The sequence below is a fragment of the Pleurodeles waltl genome, chromosome 8 (genome assembly GCF_031143425.1).
Source record: "Pleurodeles waltl isolate 20211129_DDA chromosome 8, aPleWal1.hap1.20221129, whole genome shotgun sequence".
In the NCBI taxonomy this organism is placed as follows: domain Eukaryota; kingdom Metazoa; phylum Chordata; class Amphibia; order Caudata; family Salamandridae; genus Pleurodeles; species Pleurodeles waltl.
The window spans coordinates 1,327,603,268-1,327,623,001 of record NC_090447.1 but is presented as its reverse complement, the minus strand read 5'-3'; the positions used below and the strand labels follow the sequence as shown (position 1 = coordinate 1,327,623,001).

The 19,734-nt window shown below is 41.4% G+C and overlaps 1 protein-coding gene across 1 annotated transcript in view; it reads left to right on the top strand.

The window, feature by feature from the left end:
• Positions 1–19,734, top strand: part of ATM (ATM serine/threonine kinase) — a 1,319,133-nt gene that overhangs the window by 95,437 nt on the left and 1,203,962 nt on the right. The window contains exons 5-6 of the mRNA XM_069202321.1: positions 4,664–4,828; positions 6,152–6,317. Coding sequence (XP_069058422.1) covers positions 4,664–4,828; positions 6,152–6,317 — 331 coding nt within the window. The remainder of the gene's footprint in view (positions 1–4,663; positions 4,829–6,151; positions 6,318–19,734) is intronic.

Below are 19,734 nucleotides of genomic sequence, written 5' to 3'. Positions count from 1 at the left end.
CCCTTAAATGCTCACTTGTCTGATATATTATCATTTGCTCTTTCTTTGGCACAGAAGGGTTGTGCAGTTGCCACAGTTAAGGGCTATTTATCAGCACTGTCGGCTTTACTGTGCCTCCCAGATCAACCTTCCTTGTTTAAATCTCCAGTTGTTTTGAGGTTTGATAAGGGGCTCACTAATAAGTATCCGCCCTCTCCATTTGTTATGCCTCAGTGGGACCTTAATTTGGTATTAACATTTCTAATGGGATCGCCATTTGAACCAATGCATTCTTGTGCTTTGCGTTTTATGGCTCTTAAGACTGTATTCCTGGTAGCCTTAACATCGGCCAGAAGAGTCCGTGAGCTTCAGGCTTTAGAGTCTCCATACCTTTCCTTCTTTAGAGACAAAGTGGTGTTAAGGACCAAGGCGGCTTTCCTCCCGAAGGTTGTTACACCCTTTCACTTGGGGCAGTCTATTACTCTCTCTTCCTTTTACCCTCCGCCTCATCCATCCAAGGAGGAAGAGAGGCTCCACCGACTGGATCCACGAAGAGCTTTGAGCTTCTTTGTCGACAGGAAGAGGGAGTTCAGGCAAGATGATCAGCTCTTCATTGGATACGTGGGGAAGAGGAAAGGCAGAGCAGTCCACAAGAGAACGCTATCCAGGTGGGTCATTCTCTGTATTAAGCTTTGTTATTCTTTAGCTAAGAAAGAACCACCTGTGGGGCTTCGTGCTCATTCCACCAGAGCTAAGGCTGCTTCTTCGGCTTTAGCTAGGGGTGTTCCTGTGGTTGACATCTGCAAGGCGGCAACTTGGGCATCCCTCCATAGTTTTGTCAAACATTATTGTTTGGATTCTGAGGTTAGGAGGGATGGCCATTTTGCTCGCTCGGTGCTGCAGGATTTCTTGGTATGACCATTCGGGCACCCATCTCCGGAGGTAGTACTGCTTTGGGACTCTATTGTTTAGGTGAGGAATCCACAGGTAGGTGTATCCATCAGAAGAATAAGTTACTTACCTTTGGTAACGCTTTTTCTGGTGGATACATTAACTACCTGTGGATTCCTCACGGAATGGTGATAACTGACGTCTGCACGTTGACGAGGGCTTCTTATTACCTAGATGACGTCATACGGCGTCGCGTGGAGTCGGGCTATTGTGACATCGACGTGCAGAGCTAGAAGAAATTACCGCTGAAGGTGGCACGAGGGGAGAATTCTTTAGGTGAGGAATCCACAGGTAGTTAATGTATCCACCAGAAAAAGCGTTACAGAAGGTAAGTAACTTATTCATTGGAACGTATCAGTGGAAGAAGTAAGAGTATAGTGTCTTGATTCAGATTCAAAGACACCCCGATGGTGTGCAGCAGCTAGGTCAACTTAGTGAACCACTTTGAACCTCCTACCATCACTAACATTTCTGTGATCTTGTCAGTGGATGTGAATTGACTGATATCACCCTGTTGAGGCCCTGCAGATTTACACGTGCCCTCAAATCCCCACTATGTTTACGCAGCACTACCAACAGAGAAAGCCATAGCAATTAGTCCATTGGCCCAATAATCCCTTTTTCAGTAAGATCCAGTAATTTATTTTCAAGGTATTCCCTTACGCAGCAAGGAATACTGCACAGTCTGTGTTTCACTCAAACGTCTTCCTCTTTGACTTCAATTTTATGCTTGAACCCCTTGATAGTTTCTTACTCTTTTGCAGATACAAGAAGTTATATTTCTGCATCTTCTTTAGCCATTTAATCAAACCTTAGTACAGATGTTTGATCCTTTTTCCCTATCTCAATACCATATGGATTCATTCTTGATGGAACCATCCTAATAATCATAAATCTCTTACGGCTACATATATTAAGCCAGGTTTCTTCCTCTGAATTCCAGGATATCTTCATGAACACGGCAGTTAAATCTTCCTGTCCTCTTAAGACACGGGTGAGTGATTAGAGGGCTATAGTTAGGTCAGGCCAGTCTCTTTGAACATTTCTTGTGTTATTGTTGTTCTAACTCACAAATCCACTAGAAACTGTAAATGTTTATCTCCTGCATCCACATATGGATAAACACATTCAAAGGGATCTCCACTCACAACATCATGGTCACTAACTACCAAGACCATGTCTATCAAATTGTCTTGGATTTTCGTCAGTGAACACACCACAGCGTTCTTATCAGACACGTTTTCTGCATCGCACATTTTCTACATTTTCTTCACCCCCTTACCAGATTGACATACAGTGTCCAAATGTGTACTCTGCAGGACTCATTTTTGGCAGGACATACCCTCCCACCTTTGACATTGTCTGGATTTTCACTCTTGAAACATATGTTAAATTGCTGAAAAAATCACTCCTTGCCCCATTCTGTATGTCCTTTTCACTCTTCTCTTCTTTGGTTCTCTTGACATGTTTAGCTTCTAATTCCTTGACTCAAGAGTTGGATATTTGTAATACTCTTAGTAATTCTCGTTGTTTTCTCTAGAGATGGATTTTCCATTGAAAGAAGCTGTCTCGCAATTCCTTTGCCTGTACATCTGAAAATAAAGTGGTTGTGTAGCAGCTGATCTGTGAAGCTTCGGTGTTGGCAGTCGGAATTAGTTTACTCAATGCTGATATGAGTCGATGTAGCCTCCTGCTTTCTGGTCCTGTTTGAAATATTTGCATTTATGTAGTACTAGGCTAGGTTGTACTTGGGGAAACAATGGCTAATTTTTCCACATGATCTGGGAGTTTTCTTTGTACAAGGGAGTACTGGTGAGGGATAATATCCGAGTTGTTGGAGGTTTTTGTAGTGGCAGTCCGGGATACCATCACAACTTGCTACTGGGTATACCAAGCAATGTTGACCTACCCAGGACACAATTACTGTTTTGTTCATTGGGGTTTGTCCTGGCAAAATGTGACAGAACGGCGTTGACAGAACCAAATGACTCAAACCAAGGCATGTGGATCTCTGGTATGACCAGTTCTATGGAGGCAGAAAAAAAGGGTGGTGTATGAGGCCAAGAGATGCCCTCGAAAGTTTGAGAGCTAGTGGGAGGGCTGGAGGACATATTAAATGCCATCTACACTTTCCCTTTCAGCAAGATTACTTGTATGTCGATAAAATGGGCAGTCCGAGACCGGAAACAGTTGTAGACTGCCCTAACCTTCACTGGGATTTACATTGTAATAGGTGTAGTGCTACTGTGTAAGTGAGCATTGTTCTATAAAACAATAAAAACAAATAAAATCATCAAATTCTGATGAGGAGGGTTAAAAATTTTTAGAAATGTGAAACCAAAGAGAATTCTTAAGGTGTCTTCCTGGATGAGACACGTGTATTGGCCATTTCACTTATGTCTATAAATGCTCCCCACTTCAAGTTGCCAAACAGACTATACTTTCTCCACTATGCAGCCAAGTTGTTCAGCAGAACCAGACATCCTTCAGCTTTGCTGTTTGGCCCCGGAAATCATACAATTTTAATCTGTTGCCATGACTTTAATTTATCACAAATATTCTTAAAAGCTCTTATCAATTGCAGTTTCATTGATTTGTGATTCTGTTGTTCGATTGAAGTGGACGTACTCCTTTGGTTTGGGAGTTTAACGTACTGTTCAGCAACTTTACAGTGGCATTGTATGAATTTATTTTAAAGTTTCCATCTAGAATTGTGGATTGTTATTATTTCAACACATAGAGCCTTTTATTAACATGAACCCTTGTCAGTTTTAAAAAATCTGAATACTGATTGGTTAATATTTACTTTTGTTTCTCTATTCTGATTTCTTATACTGAACCGTCATGGGTCTTCAATTTGACTATAAGGTATTGTCTCAAAACCCAAGTGGATATCATGAAACAAAGGAACACTATGGAATTCTTATTGTTGATGGTGATTTTTCTTTTCTCGTCTCTTGATGTCGCCTTTAAGGAAACTCTCTGTGGCGTACAGAATAATGATAACATGGTAAAATGTATCCACTTTGTGTAATCTGCTTAGTTTGTCAGGTGACCCACACTGTAGGGTTCCCATTTTTTTTTTTTTTTAGATTGGTTGAGCTAAATTAATCTGTATGGGCCGTCTGTTGTGGGGAAATTCCACTCTAGCAATGATTGCAATTTGAAAAGGGAACACATCCCTGATGACACCTGAATGTTCTTTCAATGTTTCAAATAGAATTGGAAATATTTCAGGGTACTCCCTTATGGCAAAGAAATGTTTTGCAGATTGTAACTAGAAGGAGGATACCAATATTGCGCCACTGTTAATGAATAAGTAACTTTTACTTTGTTCCTTGGCAGAACAGATGCATTAACATTTTTCTATTCCTTTTTCAAAAACATTTAATTTGAAAATTTGCAATTTTAAACATTTTAATGGGATAGTTCTTTTTTTCTTTTATAATATTTTATATATTGATAGCAGCACATTTATGTGATTATAAAATTAAAACATGTAAAAGCCACACAAAGTTAAATAATGTAGTAATTGGGGTATCTATTGCATGCTTGCAAAGTCTGTGTTTACTAAGCAGTCCCAGATTGTGGTAATCAGTTATTGTGCCCAACATGACGTCTATAATGGTAGCGTCAATTATTATTCTCTCTAGTTGAATTCTTCATGGAGCTGGTTGATAGTTTCCTCATTTGAGGAGTTGTGTGTTTATGTCTCTGGTTGTTCTGTTTTTAGGGCAACCCAGGTTGAAATGCCAAGACCTTCTGCATCATGTTATGGAGACCATACAACATCCATTGAGTTGCTCAGCCTTTGGAGCAGACTACAGCAGCATTCTTTTGAAGGACATCCTTTCCGTCCGGAAGTACTGGTGTGAGATTTTGCAGCCACAGTGGTCAGGTACACTCCACAAATACATAGTTATATTTTATCATTGTTATTGATGATGCCTCATTTGCTCTTGCCTTTCTGTCATTTCACTTTATTGTTTTAGAACATAGCCTCGTTGTTATATTTGCTGTTATCGCTTCAAGAGATATATTGAGGGCAAGTCTTTCACAACTCTCAGATTCACCTAAAACTAATTTTCATATGGAGAGGCATGTACTACCTGTCCCAATTTAGCTGCATACACTATACATTCCCAAAACCATGGTTATGCCCGCTCTAAATAAATATGTTCGTGTTTAGTAATGGTTAATTAAGATAGGGATGATCACAGGCTCAGAAGTTGTTTTTTTTTCCCATGAAAACAGATGGATACTTGTGGGCGTGCATTTAATTTCTTTACCTGTAGTTTAGAGAGAGGACTTGAAGCACCTATGAACTCTTAACAGTTATTCTTAAGTCTGAGGAATGTGTGGGGGTCTTCTTTTAATCTTTTATTCTGGACAGGAGTTACTGTAGTTGAGTACCTAACCTTAATCCCAATTTTTACCCTAACTCTAATCCTGAACTTAACCCTGGACATAGAGTCGAGGGATATCATGAGATTGTGCATGTAAAGTACTAGAGTCCTTGATCATGATCCTTTCTTGCCATCGGACTTGGCAAGCAAGGAGGGAGCATCTCAAGTCTGTGTAGGTGTTCTCTCCCAGTAATTGTCTGGGGGGGAGAGGGGCAGTTGGGGGGGGGGGGGGGGGAGGTGTGAGCAGGGTAAGTTAGTGATTGGGAAGCAGAAGCCTTCACTGAGGCACCCTGAGCTTACATAGATTCCCCCTCCTACTGACGGGCTGACTTGAAGACCAACTGAACTGAGTTTGCAAGCTTGTGTGTGAAGCGACCGTGAGTGAGAGTAGATCGAGACAGTAGATTTCCAACCTGCTCTGACGTGGGGGGGAAATGAGTGTTTCTGCACCGTTTCGCCCTCTTACCCTTACGACTCTCCCCTAGGTTGAACACATTGCTCCTGTTTAGATACCTTTGAAGTGTACCTGCTCGCCTCCCTAAACCCCCACTGTTCTGCAATTCCATACTATAGATAATGTGTTATCTGAAAACATCACTGCACACGGAAGACAAAGCTACTGTATGACACTGCAACATGTTCTTTTGTCGAATGGCTAAAAATTTTAATAAAGGCGTATTTGAAAAAAAGCTTTAATGTGTTTTGAACACTCTTCTTATGTTAGGTCAGGATTAAACAAAAATCTGAGTTTTGAATTGAAAACCTTCGTTTCTAGGATTTTGTAAATAATGTGTATCTCTTTGATTTATTTTCAGAGCTGCTGAGCTTGTATTTCAAACTGTATCTTCAACCATCCAAAGATATTAACAGAGTCTTAGTGTCCCGGATCATTCATACTCTGACACGGGGCTGCTGTTCACAGACTGACGGTTTACAATCTAAATTTTTCAGTTTCTTCACAACTGCAATTCTTTCTGTGAGGTAAATTTCTTAGTTTCCTTTATTCTGTGAATTTCTGTGTTTCATGGCAAATACTCTTCTGCTATGTGATATATATATATATATATATATATATATATATATATATATATATATATATATAAATCTCAAATATTAAATTATGCAAAAAAGGAAATAAGTTACTCACTGCAGGACCCCCTAGTTTAGATGGAGAGCACCCTACAACACAAGCAATACTCTGAATCTGATCACCTCATGTCTGTTTTTCTAGCAAAGTTTTCAGGCATTGGATTAGGGTGGTGCCGCCCACACTTCAAGCTAAGTTACAGTATTTTGCCATTTCTACAGGAAAGTCTCTAAGCATGGGATTAGCAAATGCCATTCAATGCCGAGCTGATAAATGACAAAAGCCTTTTTACCACTCCTGTCACAGTATTATAGCTTTAAATTGGTAAAATACCATCCTAGCCAACCTCAAATGAATTAAAGTAACCCCTAACATTTGTTGCGCTCGTGTTTATGTATTCCAAGCGTAAAACTGTGGTTGTGTAGTTAGGACCTAGTTGCCAAAGGACATTGATTTTTTGGTTTGCTATTAATTTAGCGGCGTTTGGCAAATCTTCACAAAACTTTCCCCCCCCCAAAAAAAGTTCATTCACCTTCGCTCCTTCCTGGAAAGCTTTAGGGTGGACAGTCAAACAAGGGCTGAGAGAAGGAGAATTCCCAAAACTCAAATTTCTTCTGCAGTTTCCATAGGGAATTGTTGACACTGCTACAGCTGTGTAAAGATCATATCTTCTAGACAGATAGGGACCTCTTTCATTTTGATACAACGTTATTCCTGGTTAGGTTGAGTTATTGTTGTTAATATGAATGTGCTACCACAGGCCTTTAACTTATTCCAGACCCTGCCCACCCCAATCCCACACGACTGCATCCTGGAGCAAGAGGCAGCTGAGGATCTTTAACATCTTAATGATGCAACGTTAAGACAGAGATGCGGGCTGACCTACCCCAACCTTCTAGACTATACCTGGCCGCCCACTTGCCATACATCTGTGAACGGATGGTACATGCAAGCGAAAAACACTGGTTCGACATAGACTGAGCAGTGGCCTGTCGACCCCTGTGGGACCTAGCTTGCCTGTCCAAACATGCCTGCCCAGTCAGCACTGATATTGTCATCCCCACAAAAACGGTGATTGACAAATGGGACAGGTTGGCACTTATAAGTAGTAGTACCTTCTCCACCCCTAATATCACCAAATTCATCCCCAGTGAATTTACTCCGGCACTGTCTCCCCAGTCTTCTCCTGACTGAAGGGTGGGCGAGTGTAGGACACTTCGTGACCTTTTAGTCAGGACCTTGATAAAGTCCTTTGACCAATGTAAATCTGACAACCGTTTCCTGGACACAGCAAGACTACAATACTGTCTGTTGGGTCATTGGGCTCTGCACCCAAATGTTTACCCTGGTGATGTAAGACATTATGCTCTCTTTGAAGTTGGTGAGGGCATGTACCAGTTCTAAGGGCATCATATCTAACATGTACTGCACACTGCAGCACTCTTCACCCGTTCGCACCCACATGTACCAGACATCCTGCCAATCCTCCACTACAGAGGGCATCTCACACAAACAGTGGGAAACCTTATGGTGAGACACATCCAAAACATATTGTAGCATATCCCTCAGGAAAACAGTATATGAGCTTATGTTTCATTGGTTTATGCTCCAGCCCGCCATTCTGCTATTTAGTGCAACCTCCCTCTGCTGGAGGTGAGGCCTTACGGTGGGCGACTTATGTGTGGTGGACATGCAGCCTCATTACAACCTACTGGAAGGAAATCCTGGGCCATATTAAAGCCACAGTAGGATTCCCAGTCCCTGCTTCGTATATTACAGTTATTCCTGGCGTTTGCCCCCTTGATTTAAGTGCAATGACTTACGAAGTCTGAAGGCTTATCAGTTATATGCTCCACACGGCACAGCAGCTCATGGCTTCCACATGGAAAAAAAACAATGCCTCTCTCTATCGCTCAATGATTTCCTCGCCTCTGGCACGTCATGGTGATGGAACAGCTTTCCCATAATCTAACACAGAAGCCAAATTTCAGCACATGTGACGCCCGCTGATTCTCTACTTCACATGCATAGAGTTCACCTGTTTTCCACCGCTGAGATCAAGGGCACTACAACTCTTGGACTGACCCTTCCACTAAGACTCTGGGGATTTCCTGCTCCCCCCCCGGTAACCAAGCACTCACTTTACACTGCTCACGACCCTGCTTTTAAACCTGGCAAGTTTACTGCTTATGCTGACCTGTGGTTGATGTATCCTGTTATGTTTGTTGTTTGTTTTTCTGTTTAGTACTGCTTTGTGCTGCACTGTGAATGGTCTTGACATGCGCCAAACCGTTGGTCTATTGTACTGTATATTGTTTTTAGATCATGAGCGAACTTTGCTTGCAATGTACTATTAGGTTTTGTGCTATAGGTGGGCGCCTCTGTTGCACTTTGACTAAAATATTTTTAGTAAAGAGATTCTGAGTAAAAAAAAAAAAATGTGTTATTGAGCATGCAACAATTGATGAACTGCTTTTGCATCAAGTGCACTTTCTGTAAATGTGTCCTGAAGTTGTGTTAAGCAAGATCATGCAAAAACACATTTGGTGATTGATTAGCGATTTTTGTATTATAATTTGTTTTCTAGAGTAGTGCTTACAGTGCTAATTCATTATATGCCCCTAATACAGACCTCTCCAGAATTAGTAAAGCTTAACGAGGCTTAGGTAAATAGATATGTTTTAAAAACACTACAGAATTTAAAAATGTTGGATTCCAGGCATAGCTTAATCAGCAACTTGACCACCTGTCTTGCTCTCTGGTATTTCTGTACTGTGATCAGAGAAGCAGAGGCCGACTGAAGCAGTCTCACTGGCGTGTGCTTTTAAAACCTATCCGGAAATGTAGTGGGTACTGGCTGTTGGATAGATGGCCTTGTGATAGACGCACAAGTCCTTAAATCAGCATCTCTTTTGGACTGGAAGCCAGTATAGTGTTGCTCGAATTCAGATTTACCTTAAATAAATGAAAGACAAGAGGCTTCTGGGAAAGCAGGAACAGTCTGTTTAATTAAACGCAGTGACCGGGAGAGCACAGTACAGAGTCTGGGTCTGATGACTGTCACTCAGAGTTAGAGATCTGAGCACCTTTTTGTACATCGTCTTGCAGGGCAATAAAACAATTGAATGCATTTTTTGAATAAAGGAATCCCGACCTAGTCACAAGGCCATGAATCCGACCATTTGATAAAGAGTGTATGCAGGTGAGTCTCAACCTTGCGTGGATTTAGTGTGGGCCAGTATGTAACATGTCCAGATGTCAGGCATGGGGAGTGTGTGATCACGTGTGTGTGTTTCATCTAACTTTATGGTGTTTTGGGAAAGCGTACCTCTCGGGCCAAATGTGCTTCATTGGGGGACCAATTTCCTAGTACCTTTGTGATGTTGCTGCCTATCTGGGGAATCGATCTGGGTCTTTCCTGTTTGGCGCATTTGTATATGGGCTCTGTGTCACCCCACCTGTGATCAGTCAATCAGTTGCTTCAGGCCTGGATCGCAGGGCCTGCTTGATTATGTACTTCTGGCTTGGGGTTGACTGGGAGGTCCTGTCAGGTGGAATCGGCAAAAGCAAAGCAAGTTTGTTGTTATGCTGGCACATCTCATGGAATACAGTGACATTGTTTTTATGCATGTCAAAAGTAGCTGATCAACACAGGCATACCCCTGTCAAACGTCCTCATCCTAAAAGTCTATCTGGTTGCTGTATTCTGAATCGGCTGTAACTTCTTCATTACATAGGGTGGGAGCCCACCACAGAGAGCAGTACAGAAGCCCAACTTACTAATGATCAAAGCTTGTACTAGCAGCTGTCTAGAATACTGACAGATGAAAGGTAGAATCAATTTTAGTTGCTTCATTACCAAGAAACACATGGTTATTCGCTCATTGGTGTGTTGCTCAAATGAGTTTGTTATCATGTAAGGCACCCAATTTACAGGCAGAGGATAATGGTTTAGGGCACTCTCCTACCACATGGGGCCACCACATGGAGGGCCAAATCGATTTTTTCTGTATGTAATCAGAGGAAATTAGCATTCATCCAGCTTGCCACTTCAGTCAAGCAACCTTTAAATTGCTTTTGGAGTTGTGCAATGTTACCCTCCACACAAAAGGTTTGAGTTTCATCCAGAAAGCCATGAAATTGAAAACCAAAAGAGGCAATCAGATCTGCTATAGGGGCAACATATATGTTAAAAAGAATCAGACGGAGGGCAGAACCCTGGCGGATGCCACAGTCAGTAGCTATAAAATCTGAGCAGAATTTGCCATCTGAACGTCCTGAGTTCTATTTTCCACAGAGGATTCAAACCATCTTAGTGAGTTATTTCTTGGACCAATTGTACATAGTCTTTTTCCAGCAAGATAGCTTGTGAAACCTTATAGAAAACCGCCAATAGATCAGAGGATGAGAGCCTCAGAGTTCCATCCATCCAAGAGATATGGATCGCGTTGGTGTCTTGCGTAACAATACTGTTTCAGTGCTTTAAAAGAAAGACCTGAACCTAGATTGATGATTTTAAGGACCCCTTTTTTGTTCAATATAGGTTAGCTGTGTATTCACATGTGAGTGTTTGGTGGGTGAGGAATGGTGCTGATTTGCAAAAGAGGGTACGACGCCCCTCTCAAGGGAGTTGTTACACTTAGTAGTTATTAGAGAGGAATAAAGGAAGCTAGCTTTTTAAATATTCTAATAAGAAAGGAATCGAGGGGTGAACCAGAGTCAAAAGTCTTGATGTCACCTCTTCCTCTATTATAGGTGTAAAATCTGACCAGTATGTGGAGTACAGAGCTAATTTAGCTGATCTTTTTGCAGGTGCCACTACTTGCATAAATGAAGATAAAATGGTTGAAATATTATTTTGAAATAATTGTGCCTGTTCAGAGCAGAGAATTAGCAAGGAGGAAGTCTTAGGCAAGTAATTGGAGCTTTCTGGAGCCCCTTGGTGGGGTTGTTTGCCAATAAAATTGTATTTTGATACTAATACACCTAATGGACTTCACAAGCTCTTAATTTAAGTTATGATTGAGAGGCTTCTTTTCCTAAGTCTGAGTATCAGTGTCTCCAGGCCCTCTCTAGCTTTTTACATTTCTTTTTAGCTTAGACCAATTCTTAGGAGAACCAGGGAGCTCACTGCATTTTGCGGTGTAGGTTATGGCTTTTAAGAGTTAGCCCTTCATTTAGAATCCTTGCAGTCCAGGTGCTGAGCTCATTGTTGTGACAGTGTTTAAATCTTGTACTGTCTAATTTTGACCAGGTACAGTAAGGTATTTACGTAGGCAGTTGAGTTGATGTACTGTTTTCTACCAGATAAAAGCAAAAGATCGCCTTATGGTCATACCATAGTACTTCCTCAACACCGTCCAGTGACTAGTCCTGCTAAAGAATAAATATGACCCAATATATGCCCTGCGTGTTGGATTGGCAGTTTGAAATACTGCTGCATCTCAAAGACCGAACAAATATTCGATATCTGTGAGGTGTTCGTGTCTAAAACATTGTAAGAATGAATGTTGAGATCACCAAACACTACCAGAAAATTGGTCTCCAGAAAAGTAGCAGAAGTTACCTCTTTGAGTGAATTAATAAAATTCTTAGCAGGACTATGGTGGTTTATAAATCAACTAAAACCTCACTGAACACTAGTGACTTACTCTTGGTAAAATAGCAAATGATTCAGTGTCTTGCAAAGGAAGGCATAGACCATGGGGAGCATTTTAATGTATCCATACAAATTAAAGCTATCTTACACCTATTTCATCTGGCCAGCATGCATTCCATATCCCAGAGATATAGCAAAAGCTACATCAGGGCCAGAGTCCTCCCTAATCCAAGTTTCCATAATAAACAAGCAATGTAGCATATCATCCTTCTAACAACATGCGTACATGAGCTGCATACGTTACTAATGCCCACACATTATGTAGCATTTAATATAACACTTCAAATTCTCCTTATCCCCTTTTTTATCATGACTACTAAAATAACTTTGTAATGCAATAGGTAGGCAGTTCCTAAGAAGGGAAGAGGGAGGGAAAGAAAATCTAGGCCAGGGGAACTGAAACAACAGATTGGGGGACCTGATTGCTCAGAAGCAAGAGCCCTCACACACCCAGGTGGGTGTCATACTTCATCATCAGGCAGCTCCTTGTTAGGCCGGCAATGCAGTGCTCAATGGGCACCTCGAGGGGGCTATTTGCCGGAGGTCTTTTTGAGCATGAGATGCTGATAAATGGTGTAAGTGCTTTAGATGTAGATTGGTGTAATGTGAATTGTGGATTAAAAATAGCAAAGAGATAACCAATTAAATTTAACAGGTGAATTCTCGTCTTATGATTAAAAAGCAATGGGTGGCTGAATGTGGAAGCAATGGTCCAACCCAGCTCATAAAATAATGTGTTTAAAGGTCGACATGTTTCTTACTTCAAGTGTCGCTATCGATCGGGACAGTTATTCAGGACTTAAAAATGAAACCTAATCTACTAAAGTGTAGCCTTAGCAAGAAGCACAGTAATCACACAAATCTTCACAACAAATTATACCTGGGGATGTCTAAAACCTGACCCAATTTCGGGAAGCTACTGACCCCTTAGGTGATGTCATAGATCACACTACCTGTTGAACAAAAGGTTTCTATTGTGCCGATTCAGCAGTGACCTACCACTTCTTAGTTCCCATGGCCTAGATTTTCTTTCCCTCCTTTCTCCCTTCTTAGGAACAGCATACTTGTTGTATTACATAATATCTATGGAACATGTATGCCAGACCGTAAAGCGCTCCCAGTCATTTGCTGTGTTTAACGACTAGAAGAGCTTAATCCATCCTTTATCGGTTGTTTAGCTGCCTTAGTACTTGCCTGAGTGTTAGAATTGCTCATGCCCTTTCCAATAACATAGGGCTGAATAGATTTTTGAGAAGGAATCAGGTTCTGAAGGGCAATTGGTCAGATAGTGCTTGGAGGAGAAAACTTTGAGACAAACAAAATCACAGGCGTATTGAAACATATTGGCCATCATGCGCTACCCTGGGCCTGGAGCTGGTGCTGATAAACGCAGACTGGCTTGTCTTTGGCATGCCTGCTGCGTGGACATGAGTCGGCCGTCCTGATATAGCCAGAGGACTGTGTACATGGCGTCAGAAGAAACACTAGAGCGCGCACAAGAAAAGTTGGTGCTCTAGTGTGAGGCAACCACAAGGAGTTAAAAATGGCTATCTCCCTCGACAAAATAGTTAGAGTAATCCTGTTAAAACCCCATTGAGCAAAGATTAACAGAATAGTAGAAAATACTGTGAGCTCTAAAAACACTTATTCATGCAATTCATACAGTCTTAAAACATGGCAGTAAAATACTATTTTTAATATGTCCTGAGAACTCTAAATTCATACAATTTTCAATTGAGAACGTGCCTTCTATAAGAAGTTATTCCAGGAATGCTTATAAACATTATAGCTGTTATCTTTCGTAACTCTGATATTTTATTTATTTTAATCACTTGCTTTCAGGCTTCTTTATTTTAATTTTTCGTACTCAAATACATAAAGTCCAGACTCAATTTTGAGCATGTTAAATTAGCATGTCTACCTTTGGCCTATATACTACATGTTCTTATCTTTCAAGGAACTTGTGAAAGCGTCAAATCATCCATGCAATGATCTTGACAAATATGTGAGGTTAGAAAAGTCTGATATAAGTTCCCTGTTACCTGTGTCTCAAGGTCAGACAGTGAATGCAATGAAAGCTATAAAATTTGAACCTTAAAAACTACTGAACAGATTTACACCAAATTCCAAAAGGCACACTTTCATGATAAATAGCTATCTTTTTATCAAATATGATGTCATTCTGTTCAGCTGTTTATGCTGCAGTGCTGTTCATACTTCCCAATTGAAATTGGCTGGATAAAACGCCAACCCCCTCTTTTTCGTTTTTTTTTGGCCTCCGCTTGATGGATCTCCCCAAAACTTTCCAGCAAGGAGCCGAGGTGGATATACTATTTGTTGGGAAATATTCTTGAAAAGTTTTCAAACAGTGCCAAAGTTGTTAGCAAACCAAACAATCAATTTCCTATGGTGCCTACACAGTGGCAACGGTCACTGTGCAATTAATGTATATATTATCTTCCTGTAAGTTTACTGCTGCTGATGTTGCCTTGAGTGATTAGAGAGACCGAGAATCTTGTGCAATCCGGCAGACCCTTAATGCTGCTAAACACCAGTGAGAAATGGCTCTAAAACTAAAATTGAAACTCTGACTTCATAGTTTATTTATATGGATCTGGTTGCACTTTTTTAGGAAAATAATGATCATTTGGCAGATTTGGTGTGGGTATTTGCCATTGCTTTGGCTAGTGGTTTGTGGTCTGAGCATAGGTCTCATGATAGATTTTATGGGGATAGTTTGCTCATTTATGATGTACAAGAAGGCTGTGAGGGCAGGGAATCCATTGGATAGACCAGTGCAAGTTTGTCCAAGGTTTAAATATACCTTCTAAAATATGTCTTTGTTGGGGAGGGAGCTGTGTGTGTGTGTGTGTGTGTGTGTGTGTGTTTGGGGGGCAGGGAGAAATCACTGAGCTCTGGAGCGGACTTCCACCTGTCCCAACGGTTAGAAACTGGTCCTGGAAATTCACTGGGGCTGCAGCCTGTAGGCCTTGGGGCAGTCAGTGCTCCTTTGCAATGATGTGCACCAGTTTTTCATCCAAGGAAGACCCGGCAGGACACACTGAAGATGGTGACCGCTGGCTAGACGGCATGAAACATGAGACAGCTGTAAGGGGAGCAACCCAGCGCTGAGAGCCACAGATGAGTGAATATAGAGATACACAACAACCTTGGGAGGAAGCAGTAGCAGGGCTCGAAAAATATACTCGACCCCTCGCTGCAACGAGTTTTATTTTATGAGGTCGAGCTATTTTTATATTCCACTGGACCCTTCTGGTGAGTGGACAAAGAAGAGGTGTTCTGTTCAGTCAGAAACTGAATTAGCAATTAAGATGCCTTTAAATCTGATTCTTGTCACATTTGCTCTGTGTTCAGAGACCGAGGACAAAAGTCAGTTTGTCTTCTTGCAGTGCAAATACATTTCCTTGTTACTGCAGAGGTCCAGGATTTTGTAAGGTGAACTGTCTTACCTATGTGAAATGAAAGGCTTTTAATACCAGATGTTTCCTAACACACATTTATATAACTAAGTCAACTTTACAGTTTTTCAGGACTTAAAAATGTAACCTAATCTACTTGTGACGGGGGAGAATAGGTGTAGCCTTAGGGAGATGCACACTAATCACACAGCAAAGGATACCTGGGGTTGTCTAAAACCTGACCCAATTTTAGGAAGCTGCTGACCCCTTAGGTGATGTCTGAGATGAGACTACCTGTGGAACAAAAGGTTTCTAGTGCGCTGATTCAGCAGTCACCTACACCTTCTTTGCCACTCTGGAGGTGCCCCGATCTGTTGTCTCAGTTCCCATGGCCTATATTTTCTTTACCTCCCTCCTCTCTTCTTAGGAACGGCATACTTGTTGCATACTTTACAAACATTTCAAAATACATTTTAATAGCTGTGAAAGACCATTTTTGTACTTCTGTATGACAAAAAAAATATTTTTATAGGATGAAAAAAATCAGAACACTTTACTTGGTGATGTGCAAATGATAAATGTTTTCTGAAACCCAATTTTCACAGATTATTGTTAATACACTATAGTTTTATCAGTAAAGCTGCAGGTTAGTGGGAAGGTTTTTGGACATTTCTTGGAAATGTATTGTCTGTAAATGACACCACGCTACCCCATCATGCTTTAGTAATATATTTATTTAAAGTGAGTGTCAGTCAGTCAAAATAACTTTATTTCGGCTACAAGAGCCACAAAAGCACAGCAACAATAAATAATTACACAGAATTAAATAAAATATATACAATACATGTGATAAAATAATAAAATTAAATCAAATTAAATACACTCCCAGAGTAAGTTTATACATTCTTGCTAAAGCCATTATACAGATAGAAGTTTCCCTCTGACAATTCAACTTGCCCCAAGGAATTTGGCAACAGCAATCACTAGAATAGGGGGAGTGTCTGATCTAAGAATTCGGAGAGCTAAGTCGGACCTGCGAACTCCCAGCAGTCTACAAGCTGGGGCCAGCCATTTCCTGCATGAGGCAGTGTATGCAGGGCAGACAAATAGGACGTGAGGGAGGTTTTCAATGGGTGCTTTACAAGCTGGGCAGATGGTTGATTCGTCATGTGACCAGCGACTGGTAAATAGTCTTAATGGCAGGGTGCCAATACGGAACTGGAAGTTCAACTTCCTTTCTCTTGGCACCGTGATTATGTCCCAGAAAGCCTCATATTTGCACATCTCTTTTAGGTTGGTGAAGTCACATGATAGTGTAGAGTGAAGAGCAACCTTCATGTCTTCAGAGTCTACAATATGCCAGTACAATTTTTTAAGATGTTAAGGAAGTAGTGGTTGGGGAATCCCAAAGTTCTCTTAGCCCAAGAGAGTAAATTAGTTCCTTGATGTGTCTGAACCAGGAGATACTATGAAAGTGGTCAGCTTCTAAGATGACCTGCAGGTCTATAGTAAAGTAAGCAAGCTCCGGGGTAATCCAAAGACGCCGCCAGTACAAGAGGGGACAAAGGTGGGCTTTGTGGTCAATGCGTTTCATGCCTAGTTCTTTAAAAAGGGGAAACAGTGGAGTACTTGGCGGTAGGGACACTAGATTTCTTAAGAAATTATTTTCAGAAACCTTTATTTCTTGGGCTTTGGCATAGCCCCAAAGTTCAGCCCCTTAGGGGGCTGAACTTACTGCCTTGGATTCATATATCCAGATTGTGGGGCGTATTGGTTTAGTATCTTAGAGGTGAAAGTGCCTTATTAAGACCCCCATTGTTTGCTTTAACTTCAGTGCTTGCTTTGCAATTTGTGATTTCCGAGACATTTTTTAAGTTAACATTATGCCCAGGTAACTAAAAGTGCCAACCTTTTCAGGCGTTCCCTCAAGAGTGAACTTTCCTCTAAATGATCTGTGTGGATTAAGTGTCATCAACTTCGTTTTAGAGGCATTGATTTCAAGTCCCCGGGTGGAGCAAAATTCCTCAAAATACACGAGGAGTTTACGTAATCCACTTGGTATCTTGGATATCAGGAGAGTATCGTCTGCAAAGAGCAGGACCAGAATTTTCTGTGTGCCTAGCGATAGTGCGTCAGCCTCCAGTCTGAGTAAAGAGGGGACAATATCATTTATGTACACGGAGAACAGGGTGGGGGCAAGGACACACCCTTGCCGCACACCTCTTGAAACCTGAATTCTGTCAGTTAGCTGCCCCCTATCGTCCCACCTGACACGTGCATAGTTACCCTCATGTAGCTGAGTTAGTAATACAAGAATGTGCTCGGGGATTCCCATTAGGGAAAGAACTTCCCACAGCTTGTTACGGGGGACTAAATCGAATGCGGATTTCAAGTCCACAAAAGCAACATACAGGTTCCCTTTACCAATAAAACGTTTTTTCAGTATAAGAACAGAAACCTAAGGGCCTGCTCAATGGTAGATATTTTGTTTGCGAAAACCTGCCTGGAGGGGACTAAGGATGTTGCGTTCAGTCATCAGTCTTGAATCTTGCCCAGAAGGCAACGACTGAACACTTTCTGCACACAGTCTATTAAGCTAATTTGCCTAGAATTACTGGGGACGCTTCTGTCGCCCTTTTTGAAAATTGGGACAACAATGGCCCCCTTCCAAGACTCAGGAATTGGCGCCCCAGATGCTATTGCATTCGCTATGATGGTGATATATCTTGACCAGATTGCTATACAGGGAGTGCAGAATTATTAGGCAAGTTGTATTTTTGAGGATTCATTTTATTATTGAACAACAACCATGTTCTCAATGAACCCAAAAAACTCATTAATATCAAAGCTGAATATTTTTGGAAGTAGTTTTTAGTTTGTTTTTAGTTTTAGCTATGTTAGGGGGATATCTGTGTGTGCAGGTGACTATTACTGTGCATAATTATTAGGCAACTTAACAAAAAAAAATATATACCCATTTCAATTATTTATTATTACCAGTGAAACCAATATAACATCTCAACATTCACAAATATACATTTCTGACATTCAAAAACAAAACAAAAACAAATCAGTGACCAATATAGCCACCTTTCTTTGCAAGGACACTCAAGAGCCTGCCATCCATGGATTCTGTCAGTGTTTTGATCTGTTCACCATCAACATTGCGTGCAGCAGCAACCACAGCCTCCCAGACACTGTTCAGAGAGGTGTACTGTTTTCCCTCCTTGTAAATCTCACATTTGATGATGGACCACAGGTTCTCAATGGGGTTCAGATCAGGTGAACAAGGAGGCCATGTCATTAGATTTCCTTCTTTTATACCCTTTCTTGCCAGCCACGCTGTGGAGTACTTGGACGCGTGTGATGGAGCATTGTCCTGCATGAAAATCATGTTTTTCTTGAAGGATGCAGACTTCTTCCTGTACCACTGCTTGAAGAAGGTGTCTTCCAGGAACTGGCAGTAGGACTGGGAGTTGAGCTTGACTCCATCCTCAACCCGAAAAGGCCCCACAAGCTCATCTTTGATGATACCAGCCCAAACCAGTACTCCACCTCCACCTTGCTGGCGTCTGAGTCGGACTGGAGCTCTCTGCCCTTTACCAATCCAGCCACGGGCCCATCCATCTGGCCCATCAAGACTCACTCTCATTTCATCAGTCCATAAAACCTTAGAAAAATCAGTCTTGAGATATTTCTTGGCCCAGTCTTGACGTTTCAGCTTGTGTGTCTTGTTCAGTGGTGGTCGTCTTTCAGCCTTTCTTACCTTGGCCATGTCTCTGAGTATTGCACACCTTGTGCTTTTGGGCACTCCAGTGATGTTGCAGCTCTGAAATATGGCCAAACTGGTGGCAAGTGGCATCGTGGCAGCTGCACGTTTGACTTTTCTCAGTTCATGGGCAGTTATTTTGCGCCTTGGTTTTTCCACACGCTTCTTGCGACCCTGTTGACTATTTTGAATGAAACGCTTGATTGTTCGATGATCACGCTTCAGAAGCTTTGCAATTTTAAGAGTGCTGCATCCCTCTGCAAGATATCTCACTATTTTTGACTTTTCTGAGCCTGTCAAGTCCTTCTTTTGACCCATTTTGCCAAAGGAAAGGAAGTTGCCTAATAATTATGCACACCTGATATAGGGTGTTGATGTCATTAGACCACACCCCTTCTCATTACAGAGATGCACATCACCTAATATGCTTAATTGGTAGTAGGCTTTCGAGCCTATACAGCTTG